Genomic DNA, 12,482 nt, shown 5'->3' with positions numbered 1-12,482 from the left:
GTGATTGTGAAGACAGAAAATTTGATGCAAGTTGATGAAACCCACTCTTGTTATTCTGAAACAGTACTGATCCAGATAAATTTGTTCCTGAATTCTGTGAATAACATTGGATCAGATAGAATGTAGGGATAGCCTCTGATAATTATTTGGATCCGATCAGTGAGCAAGTGAACTGCTTTGATTACTTTATTGTAAATTGATGTTAGTGTTATTATATACACTAAACTCATTCCAGCCTTCAGTAGTCTGACCTCCCAAAAAACTGACCTACATCCGAAATGGCATTCAATGAGCATTTATCATGTGCAAATATGTTTTTAGAGAATTACAGTATTAACCCTTTGCACTCTGTAAGGCAGACACAGGGCGGCTCCGCGCGCTCTTATTCAAATTGCTGCCGCCTGGACGGCAGTGCACTGCAGAGATTTGCACGGATCTCTTTGTGGAAACAATTGGGGTATACATTAAAACAAAATTTGTGCTTTCATTCATATATTTATGTAAGCTTTTACATTCCATTGTGTGGTATTTTTTGAAACACTCTTCAGGGTGGAGAGCTGGGTATCACTAGCATGTTTCGCAGTAATACACAGTTTCACGCTTGCCACCTTTCTTTTTTTCTGTCTGAGCACACTGCTCAATCCTTATGCTTGTTCTCAGGAAGCTTGTTGATAATGTGCAACTTTCCATTCAAGTGTACCTCGTCATCAGAAGTTGAACGACGTCCTCGTTTCTGTCCTTGAGTTCTTTCTTCGGCAACTAATACTCTTATAACACTTTTACGGAATGCTTTGTGAGACAGCATTGTCAAGTTGTTTTTCTCACAGTGGTTCTTGTGTAGTAAATAGCTGTTTACAAGTCCTACCTCCAACAGCCAGAAATATAGTTTTCGCCACCACTTGAGACTTTTCATTAGAAAACCGTAACTGGAAATAAAACGGTCAGATCGATCAACTCCACCCATCTTTGAAGTATAATCAATAATCACATTTGGTTTCTTTATTTCTTCCCTTCCTTTCTGTTTCTCCTTTCTATAAGTGACACTGAGTTATTGGCTTTTGTAGAAAGCATGAGAACCGTTTGTTTATCTTGCCATGCCAGAACCATCATTTTGTTGTTGTGGAGGCATTTTATTTCATGCTTCCTTAGACGCAGAGCTCCTTTCTTGAACGCAGCTGGAAGGTTTTTGCGATTGGCCTGAATCGTTCCTGTGAGATGCATGTTCTGCTTCAACAGCTCATCAGCTAATGCAACACTTGTATAAAAACGGTCAGTATACAAACGATACCCTGATTACCCTGTCGCATTTATGATATTAGCTAGCAGCTGAAGAACTATTCTTTCAGAAAAATTCAAGTGTGGACAAATCAATGACTCAGTTGTTACAGCGCCAAAATAGGGTATCAAACTGCAGAATAACCATTAGATGAATCCAAAATTACATAAACTCTGAGTCTCCATTTTGTTGGTGTTTGAGGATTGTACATTTTGAATAATATACAACCCTTGAACGATACTGTAGATTCATCAGCAGCTAAATACCGATATGGTCGATAAATTTCGAGAAATGTGCCAGACAAGTAATTCAGTACATTTGTCACTTTACTCAGACGTGACTGTTGACATGTGTAGCACTTGTCGGATTAGAAACATGAAGTGCCCAGAAAATTTGCATAAATCGTCGGCGACTAGAACAGTCTGGAAAGAAGTTGGATGATTGTAACCCTTCTCTTGGGGGGGGAATGCAGAATGTTGTGGAAGTGGTGTCACTTTACGTATTTTTGATGTAGCATACCTATTCGTTTCATCTGTTGTTTGTTGAAATAGGTTATCTGTAAAAATTAATTGAAAGAATCCGACGGGCGATGATGGAACAGAACTACTTTCTGTTATAACACCACACTTTGATTCGTCAAAAGGAAAATCTGTAAAGTCAGTGTCCGTGTTGTTCCACATTCGCCACGAATCCTCTGCTGAATCACCAGAAACATGCACATTGTCACTGTTTTCTTCATCATTGTCACTCGAATTGTTTTGAAATGAATCACTATCATAATCAAAATCATTTTCACTCTCGTTTTCACTTAGAGATTGTTCTAAAAGATCTAAAATCTCTTCCTCAGACAGGACTGTACGTGAAGAACTAGCCATTTCGAGCACATGGACTTGAATGTAATAATTACAATCTTTGACTTAACACAGCTGCCACTGTTCGACACTGAGTTAACACTGGTTCTCCTAGATGGCAGCACACTGCAGCAATAACGCCTAGTAGACTCAAATTACGTCTGAGACCTTCGAAAAGTCGCGTCGAATGAGGCTCGACATCGGAGCGGAAAACAAATTTCGCGATGTGGAGTAGCACTCGACATTGGAGTGGAAAGGGTTAAACAATGCTATACATATTTGAAATTGTGGAAATTCTTTACAGTTCAGTATCATGTCTTCTTCACAGAAAGTCATTACTGCCAAGTACAGTGTTCGACAAGTAACTATTTATGACACATAAAAGAAAGACGATGTCAGATAAAATGCAACCCAAATGGATAATGATGGAAAGGTTATGGGAAGGAGTGAAGATGAAGAACTAGACATAGTTGTTTTGAGATGGTTGATACAACAAAGCAGTAAAGCAATTGCAATCAGTGGCCCAGCCATAAAGGAAAAAAAAGCAGCTGCATTTAGCAGTAGTAATGTGTTTCAACGAGCAAGGCTTGGCTGTCAAAATGGAAAAGACAATATGATGTTCAGCAACTGACAGTTACTGGGGAATGTAACCCAGTTACTGAAAAAGATGCAGGTGATTTTGTGAACAAGGTCCAGAAGATAATACAGACACAAGATTGAACTGCTGATGTTTTGTACAATGCTGATGAAACCAGACAAGGTGCTGCCTTCAGAAACACTAGCTGCCAAAATGAGAAGGGAGCTTGTGGGTACAAGCAACAGAAACAGCATGTAACATTATTGGTGTGTTGTAACACAAATGGGTGTCATGTATCTTTCAATTTAATAAAGTATATCCCCTGTGTTTAAAACATATTCAGACACTTAATAATCTGGCACCCATGTGTACAAGGAATGGCTGGATTAGTGAGACTAGTGTATAGTGGTGTCTTCGTTTCTTGGCTTAGGGTCAGACTGTAGATACTGTTTGCAGTTGAGTAATATTTTGAAGCATTTAGCAATTTTCACTTCTCATCACAGGCATAGATGGAGTTTGAGACTTATAATATGTAAATTTTTGTGATAGTCTCTTGTTTTATGCTGATTCAGTGCTTAGTCTAAAACTATGAGAATTTGACAATGGAAAATCTAGGATGGAGTGTAACAAAGTTATGAAAAGGAAAATTGCTGCTCAGCATATAGCGGAGATGCTGGGTTGCAGATAGGCACAGCAAAAAGACTGTCACAAATAAAGCTTTTGGCCAATAAGACCTTCGTCAAAAATAGGCGACACACACACACACACACACACACACACACACACACACACACACACACACACACAACATGACTGTCATCTCGGGCAACTAAGGCCACACTGTGATCCACAGCACTAGTGCACGTTTGGGAGTGGCGACTGGGTGTGGTTAAGGAGGAGGATGGGGCAGGGAGGGGGTGGGATAGTAGGGTAGGGGGGGGGGGGGGGAGGGGCAGACAGTGAAGTGCTGCAGGTTAGATGGAGGGCAAGAGAGAGGTGGGGAGGGGGTGGTGGGGTGTGAATTAGTTGAAAGAACTAAAAAGACTTGGTACAATGGTGGAATGAGGGCTGTGTAGGGCTAGAATGAGAACAGGGAAGGGGCTGGATGGGTGAGGACAAATACTAACGAAGGTTGAAGCCAGGAGGGTTACGGAAATGTAGCATATATTGCAGGCCAAGTTCCCATCTGCACAATTCAGAAAAGCTGGTGTTGGTGGGAAGGATCCATATGGTACAAGCTGTGAAACAGTTATTGAAATGAACGATGTCTTGTTGGGCAGTGTGCTCAGCAACAGGGTGCTCTACTTGTTTTTTTGGACACAGTTTGTCGGTGGCCATTTAGGCGGTTACACAGTTTGCTGGTTGTCATGCCCACAGGAATGCAGCACAGTGGTTTCACCTTAACTTTTAGATCATGACTGGTTTCACAGGTAGCCCTGCCTTTGATGGGATAGGTGATGATTGTAACTGGACTAGAGTAGGTGATGGTGGGAGGATGTATAGGACAGGTCTTGCATCTAGGTCTATTACATGTGTATCGGCCATGAGGTAAGGGTTTGGGAGCAGGGGTTGCGTAAGGATGGACAAGTATTTTGTGTAGGTTTGGTGGATGGTGTGTAGGTTTGGCGGATGGCAGAATTCCACTGTGGGAGGGATGGGAAGGGTAGTGGGCTGGAAAGGTAGTCGAATCCCTGCGGAGAACGTAATTCAGTTGGTCCAGTTGGATGGTACTGAGTTACGAGGGGATGCTCCTGTGGCTGTACGGTGAGACTTTGGGAGGTGGTGGGAAACTGAAAAAATAAGACACAGGAGATTTCTTTTTGTACAAGGTTGGGAGGATAATTATGGTCTGTGAAGGCTTCAGTGAGACCCTAGGTATATTTCAAGAGGGACCACTCAACACTGCAGATGCGATGATGATGGGTGGCTATGCTGTATGGAAAGGACTTCTTGGTATGGAATGGGTGGTAGCTGTCGAAGTGGAGGTATCGCTGGTGGTTAGTAGGTTTGATATGGACAGAGGTACTGATGTAGCCATCTTTGACGTGGTGGTCAGCATCTAGGAAGGTGGCTTGTTGGGTTGAGTAGGAACAGGTGAAGCAAATGGGGGAGAAGTTGTTGATGTTCTGGAGGATTGTAGATAGGGTGTCCTCACCATCGATGCAGATTGCAAAGGTGTCATCAGTGAATCTGAACCAGGTGAGGGTTTTAGGGTTCTGGGTGTTTTGGCAAGATTCTTATAGATGTCCCATGAATTGGTTGGCATAGGATGGTGTCATACAGCTGCCCATATGAGAATTTGATGTTGTTGATTCCATCTAATTCTTATTTGTTTGGCTGCTATTTGTTAGTTATTCGCTGGATTTTTCCATTTTCCTCTGTTCATCATTTAACCCTGCTTTGTGCATTGTTTCAATTGCCTTGACACACAATCTTGGTGCCACGAGGCATGTTTCTTCTCTGTTTGATAGGAGCAGTTTCTTGAGCTATCAATTTCAGTTTATTAGTTACCACCCTCAGTTTATACCTTAGCCACTTCAGATCAAGGAAAAACCTTAAATAAAATCTTAATAACAGCTTTTCAAGAACTTTAGAATACTCATCTGGTTCCAGTTGAATTAGGAGGACATTGTCATTGCAAAATACTTCCTGGAAAAAGAGTAATGAAGATTATCTCTTAATTCAGAATGGTATTCCTCGTCCATAATAACATAGTAGATTCAGTAGTGGACTTCACCTCAGACTGTTAGTGTGACGGCTTCATAAAACAAAAAAAGAACAAAACATATGCATTGATAAAAACTGAAAGGGTAGAGAAGAAATGGAAAACCTTGGGAAGCTGTTCAGCAAAATGATATCAAACATCTGCGTGACGTATTAAAATCTGACTAAGAGATTTCAATGCAGAAGTAGGATGAGAGAGTTGATATCGCACAGGGGTAGGACTGTGTTGATGTGTGGTGTGGCTGCACAACATTACACTACATTTTTAGCCGTACCAGATTATGCTACATTTTGATGACTTAATACACAAACAAATGTATAAAATATCAGTTACCATGCTATTTGCCTGACGATGAAGTTTTGTACTTTGAAATCAGTCACAAAAGTTACATATGTAATTTCTCAAGTCAACATACCTTTTTCTCAACACACGCTAATAATATGGGGATGTGTGATGTATCTTTAGAAAGGTTTTTAAACAAGCTTTTGACATTGCATACCGACTTTGCGCCAAAACTTACTATTTGTGGAAAAATTTTTCATAAGATACTTTTAACTGTCACAGGCAAGAGGGCATCATAAATGCTCAACTTCATACCTGTGTGTTACTACCTTATTAATCACGAATAAGAGGCTCCCTTTTCATATTATCTTATTACATATACCATTTTTATATTTAAAGTACTTATTAACTGGATAATTTGTATACAGCATTGTCGTAGATAACCTTGACCACTTGCAGTAGCCCATTATCTCTGCCCATTGTACAAGTTAACCTTCCTAAATGAATGTTTTCCAGAATGACACTCATTGATCACTGTTGCCTTGAATTATGATTTACCTATTGCGACTAAGGCCTAATGTGCATATAACAGATACGAAGTGTAATTAAAAACTCAAAATAATTAGAGGTTATTGTGGTCGTGGTGATACACCATGTAAAAACTGAACACTACGTTCTAACCAATACATTTCACATCTATTTACTTATTTGTATTTCTCATTAAACTTCTCTTCAGCAACATGTAAATGTAAATGTTATCATCAAAAGTTAGAAATTACAAGCAATTGAAGACAGTCAAATATTGTCATAAGCAGTAAATTATATTTCTTTAATTCTTTCATTTTGTTTTTTTATATGCTCATTAATTGTCAACTTTTATCAACAACAGGTTGGTGTAAATACTACGGTCATTTTCAAAGATGTTCTCATTCACACAACTACCCTTATCTCAACTACCACACTTATTCCAAATACTGTCATTTAAAACTATAAAAGTGTGAAAGTTTTGCATAGGCTCCTGGTAATCAGTAAATACAGTTTATTGGAAGTAGAATAAGTAGCTTTTATTTATTCTAATGAGACTAGAAATTTTCTCTTAAAACAATAGAACTGTGGCAGGCTAATAAATTGAGAGTAGGGCGGTCAGGGTCCCTACTGACATATGAGAGTTCCTGAAAATCATTAATCAGGCTTAGGTGAAAGAATATTGATAGTTGTGGGCTAGGGTAATTTGGGTGCTGCGATTAGGGCGGTGGTGGTGCACAGTTGTTTCTGAACCTACACCTCCCTACTACGTGAAGTAATTTGTTTTTAGAATCTCAACTACCTCCACTACTTCTTATTTGGACATAGTAAGTTACAAATCTTTAAGATTCAAAGATAGGTTAGTGGAGTTGGAAGAAGAGTTACATCAGTAGTTTATCATGTGTGTGGTGAAAAAATGAAGAGAAAATAGAATTAAAAATCAGGATATTTGTCTTATTACAGAGAAACAAAGCAAGGAGGAAATTCTCATTCAATAGTATGTCACTATTTGGGGGGAAATAGACTAGTAGTAAGTTAAAGGGCATGGTCATTTGTATGAAGTAGGGAAAAAAAAACTAGTGTTGCTTTGTAGAAAATGTAGAACAGTTTGTTTTTGTTTACCAGAGAGTCTGAACAAACGTGGTGAGTAACTGCAAATGCTGAATATTATTGTAATGTTAAGAACCATAGTTCATGTAGTCATCTGTGATAAGCCCACTCATCCTAACATCAGACAGTTACAATTAAAACTTCACTTCAGGTGGCTGCCAATAGTTAAAATTTAATGATTTTTATTGTGAACAGATGATCATTTAGTCCTCCCACCATCTACTTACAAATAAAACATGACAGTCCAATGTACCTTAACCCTTTGAAAGGACTGCAATAAATGGTTCTTGGAAGTTCATATTTTCTGACACTCATTGCATATTGTAGAGAGTTTCCGATGAATGTGTACACTGAGTACACATTCTTTATGCAGTTTGAGTATTCAAGGGTATGAAAATGTTGTAAACATTGTTTTTCTTTGTCCATACAGAACTGTGACCTCTCTGGAAGTGATCTCCATGAAGCTAATTTGCGGGGAGCAAATTTGAAGGATGCAGCCTTTGAGCTTATGTTAACACCATTACATATGTCACAAACTATACGCTAGAGCATCACTGTGCTGCTATTGTAGTGGAAAAATATTAACGTGTAACAGTGGAAACAAGTGTGCAGTCAGTTGTATAATATGATTACTTTTCCAGAGGCATGAGCATCTTTGTTAAGTTTTTTTTTGGTATAATTGTATATTTGTTGAAAGATGTTAATAGATGGTGTGTATTTACTTTTGAAATTGCAACCTTTGTACAGCAGAAACATTTTAATGTTATCACTGGAGATATTTATTTGTAAATATTTTAATATTTAGTGGCCTCAGAGTGAAAGAAAATTGTACAGTGTAACTGTAATGCAGAGTATGCATTATGAAGGAAGTGTCACCAAATTTTGTTACCATTTTTACAACTAACTGCAAATGCATTATTAAATAGTACAAGCTGATATATAATATTATTTTTAGAGTCTGAATATACAAGGAATTTGATTTCTTGTTATATACTGAAACATGTGTTCATATATCATGCTAATAAGAGCATGATCTCATTATGTAAGAAGCATATACAAATATGCAGTTACTTACAGTTAATTCTTCCCTATCTAATGTGATAGTTTTGCGGGTCTGATTATACTGGTGGCTGTGAATAAGTGACACAATTATGGTATCTTAATAATCCCCAGTCACTTATTTTTAATACTGTCACACTGAATACTCCAGTTGTTTCCGTCTTCTGAATATGCTGTTTTGTATATGCTTTCTTATATATGTTCAGTGCAATATAGTGTATATCTTACAGAATCTGATTTTTGTATTTTGATTAAATTATTACTGTTTAAAAGCCAAAGCCATCTAAATAACTATTGTAATAACAGCTTCAAAGTAGGAAAAATATTGAAAGATACTTCGTAGCATATCAGAATCTTATTAGGTATGCGTGTGAAATGAGTGTGACTATGCATCCCTCAATAGTTGACATCCAGATTCTGTTAACGAAAATAGGACTTTGAAGACTAATCTGAAATCCCTGATGTAAGATTAATGGCGCCTGCTTTTCAAAAATGTCAATAGAAAATTCTGTGCATATGTTTTGTTGCAAATATAACAATACTGAGATTGTTCTTTCAGTAGGCTGTTTTTAATAACACAAACCTTGTTAAACAATTTTCGTAAGTGGCAGCGGTATAATTTGGTGCATATTTAAAAACAAGAGTTCCTCTTGTTTATATTTTACTCAGTAATTTGTTTGCAAGTGAATTTGGTCAAAATATCAGGCTAACTGCTGAAGATCTACGTGACTGAGCCCCTCATTTGTACGTGACATATCTGTTCCTATGCCACAGTGTTAATATATACATGATTCAGTACATCAGGACTGCAATTTAGGTGAAGTAGTTATGTTTAGTTATGTTTGATAGAGCAAATAAATGTCATTTGCCATGTGGACAAATCTTTGTTGGTAGCACCTTTCCTGACATTCTTCACCATAAGTATTTGAACGGGAATTCTTTCACTGCTTTCAGTTTTTTATAGTATAATAATAGGCCCACTTTTGACTGTGGGTCATGTGCTCCCTTTTCTTCATCGGTCAGTTGTTAGTCGGTACACTCTCTTCCATAACTCAAGTTTGTATCACAAAAAGGAAAACTCTCTTGAGGAAACTAAAGTTATGAAACAAATGGTTCGCCAGTAACTTAACTTTAAAGGGCAAAATATAGGGTACTGATGATGGCCAAACACAAAGCTAGGGGGAAAAAATTTCTACCTTTTGAAACAATTATCTCCTTCCTCAGGAAGGAAAGAGTGATGAATTGGCAAAGGCTGGAGTAGAAGGGAGGTCACTTGGACCCCAGGATGAGGGGGGGACCCATCTGTTACGATATTAGGGGATACAAGATAAAGACAGAGAAGTAAGATAGCAAGAGGTAAAAGTGCTGTGGATACTCAAATATTGTACAGTTGAAACTGAGAGAGGGTTTCCAATGCCCAGATTGAAAGTATCTTTTGGCAGGAAGAGAGAAGACTAGCTCTAGTCAAGACTTAAATACACTGCTAAAAGTGCTGCAAAAGTCTTCTGAATTATAAAAAAGGAAAAAATTGTGTACTACGCCTATAAAAAATTGAAGAGCAAAGTATATGCTGTTTGGAGCGTTATTAGACATTATATAAATGCAGTCTGTCAGGAAAAAAACCTTATATTCATCTCCCTGGTGACTGATGAGACATGTGGCCTTAAATTCAAATAATTGGGTATTAAATTAAATGAATAATTCCTAACAGTTGCAGAAAATACAACAATAGAAAATGAACCACCACAAGTAGATCCATTTAGGTATACACTACATTACAACGTTGTTTAACTAAACTGCTGGTTGGGAGAGGGGGGAGGGGGGGAAGTAATTTTGGATGACAGTTTTTTTGGTTAAGCCATGAACATCTGAAATCTGCTACAATTTTTTGTATTATACATGTTTTGGAAAATTTTTAAGGTCAAATAAATTCAAAAACCTATTTCTAAGTTAAGCTTTTTGCACACTACACTAGAATAGCTTTGTGTCCCCTCCCAATCTCTGCAGTTTTCTTGTCAGACCCTATGCTGCTTCTGCACCCATCTCCATAAGCTATGGCTGCTACCCCTGTGTCCTTCCCCTCTGCAAGATTTGCCCTCCTACCACCACCTATAATAGCCCTGTAACTGGCAGAACATACACTTTCTTCCCCGAGACATCAGTTTCTCATAACTCTGCAGGTGGGAACTAGCACTACAACATGTCCTTGGTTCTTGACACTCACCTGGCCTTAATTTACGTTAATTTCTTCTGTCTCAACTTTTATTTACTGTAACTACTCTTTGCTTCACTCTGTTTTAGTTTTATACATCTTTCATTGTCTTTCCTGTCTTTTTCACTGCCCCCTCCCACCTCTCACCTCTGTTATGTACAATGCACTTCAAGCTTCTCGCTGTTATTAACTCATTTTTGATATCTTAGTAGTAATCTTTGTTTTGAATATTACCCCATCTTCCACTTTAAGCTCTCAGGTTTTCAAATCTCGCCCGATGCAGTCCCCAACAATCAGTCTTTCCTTCTTATTATGCACGGTAAGTCTCCCCACCCACAGTTCTGGGTGACTTTCCCAAAATCTACCTCTTTTTCCTAGACCTCTCCAGTCCTTTTCCTTCACCCTTCCCCTTCAACCCTTGAAGGAGCCACGAAAGCTTGTCAATCGCAACAGTCTTTCATGTGTGTGTTACGCCACCGCTTGGTGAGTACATTTTGTATCTATCCAATTAAATAATTTTATCAATAATTGATTGTTTCCATTGTTACATATATATTCACATACACACAATATAAGCACTCACATATATATGTAAATATTGTATATTTACAACAAAATATTATATTCTCAGGTATGTGGCCACTGCTATTCCTGCTGGACGTTGCGGTGCCAAATTATTCTGTCTCTCCTTTTGTTTGATTTTAGTTTTGTGTATTACATTATGTTGCATCTTACAGGGGTAAATAATAAGAATTTCAGATGAATATCATTGAATTTCCAACAACATAACAATACAAGTTTGATTTTAAATCATACTCTGTAACATTGCCTAAGAGAGATGAATAATAACATGAAGTTAATCCTGTGGTGAAATTTTCTATCAGTGTGAATTATACAAAATTTATTATTTGTGTTATGTGGTGTGACTACATAAAGAAATGGTAAATTAGTTTGTAACTGTCCACTATTCTTTGCTATATTATATCAATTGCTTTTGGTTATTATAACTTTTGCTAACAGTTACAAACACGTTATATCTTATATCGCTACACTTGAAGAAAAATATGCAGTGGATTTATTTGGCATGATAAAATATTTTTGCCAAGCTGCTCTAGAATGACACACACAAAAGGTAACTGTTTGAATATTTTATAGTCAGATCAGACCTAACCCACCAGGAATCTTATGAAAATTAATTATTTGCTTTGAAATTTTATATGAAATTCAGAGTGCAGTCTTTGCTCATCTTTGCCAATGTCTAGCTAAAAATTCACAATGAAATAAAATATTGTCTCCCGCATCTGCTAATTTTACTGAAAGAGAAATGGATTAATGTTATTTCCTGTTAATACTTTACTTTCTTCTGCAGTGTAGGCAGGCTGCTGAAATATTTAATTTCTATGCTCATAGCGTTGGCAGCTTCCACTAACCATTGTCATTCTCGGCGTCAAAAAAAGCTAAATTTGCTGAAAAAGTAGATATTATGGTTGGGCAAGCTGTCTACAAAATTAATAGTGCACTTTGTCATATATGATTATATTCTAAATGTAAGTTTCTTATGATACACACCTTTTTACAGAATCTTGCCCCTATCGGTGGCTAAACGTTTCAGCGGGCTAAACACAGCTACTATAGGTAAAGATATAGCGCTACATGCGCCTGCACTCATCAGCAAGTAAAGAACAGAGAAATTATTACCCTTAATTCCAACAAACTGTCCATTCGCATGAATGGACACAGGCAGACAGTGTTTGTTGGTAATGAGGATCACCCTGAGGCTAAACATGCCTTGGTGCACGGCCAGCACATCTTGGCACAGTGTTACACCGTCCGGGTTATCTGGATACTTCCCACTAACACCAACC

The 12,482-nt window shown here is 37.8% G+C and overlaps 1 protein-coding gene across 1 annotated transcript in view; it reads left to right on the top strand.

Annotated features, from left to right (window-relative positions):
- Positions 1–8,963, top strand: part of LOC124787899 (BTB/POZ domain-containing protein KCTD9) — a 48,062-nt gene extending 39,099 nt beyond the window's left edge. The window contains exon 8 of the mRNA XM_047254880.1: positions 7,777–8,963. Within this exon, the coding sequence (XP_047110836.1) occupies positions 7,777–7,893 (117 nt within the window). The 3' untranslated portion in view covers positions 7,894–8,963. The remainder of the gene's footprint in view (positions 1–7,776) is intronic.
- The last annotated feature ends 3,519 nt before the right edge of the window (positions 8,964–12,482 follow it).

This window comes from Schistocerca piceifrons, chromosome 3 (genome assembly GCF_021461385.2).
Source record: "Schistocerca piceifrons isolate TAMUIC-IGC-003096 chromosome 3, iqSchPice1.1, whole genome shotgun sequence".
NCBI classification, from domain to species: domain Eukaryota; kingdom Metazoa; phylum Arthropoda; class Insecta; order Orthoptera; family Acrididae; genus Schistocerca; species Schistocerca piceifrons.
The sequence above is the reverse complement of the archived record's forward strand: the minus strand, read 5'-3'. Positions and strand labels throughout refer to the sequence as shown.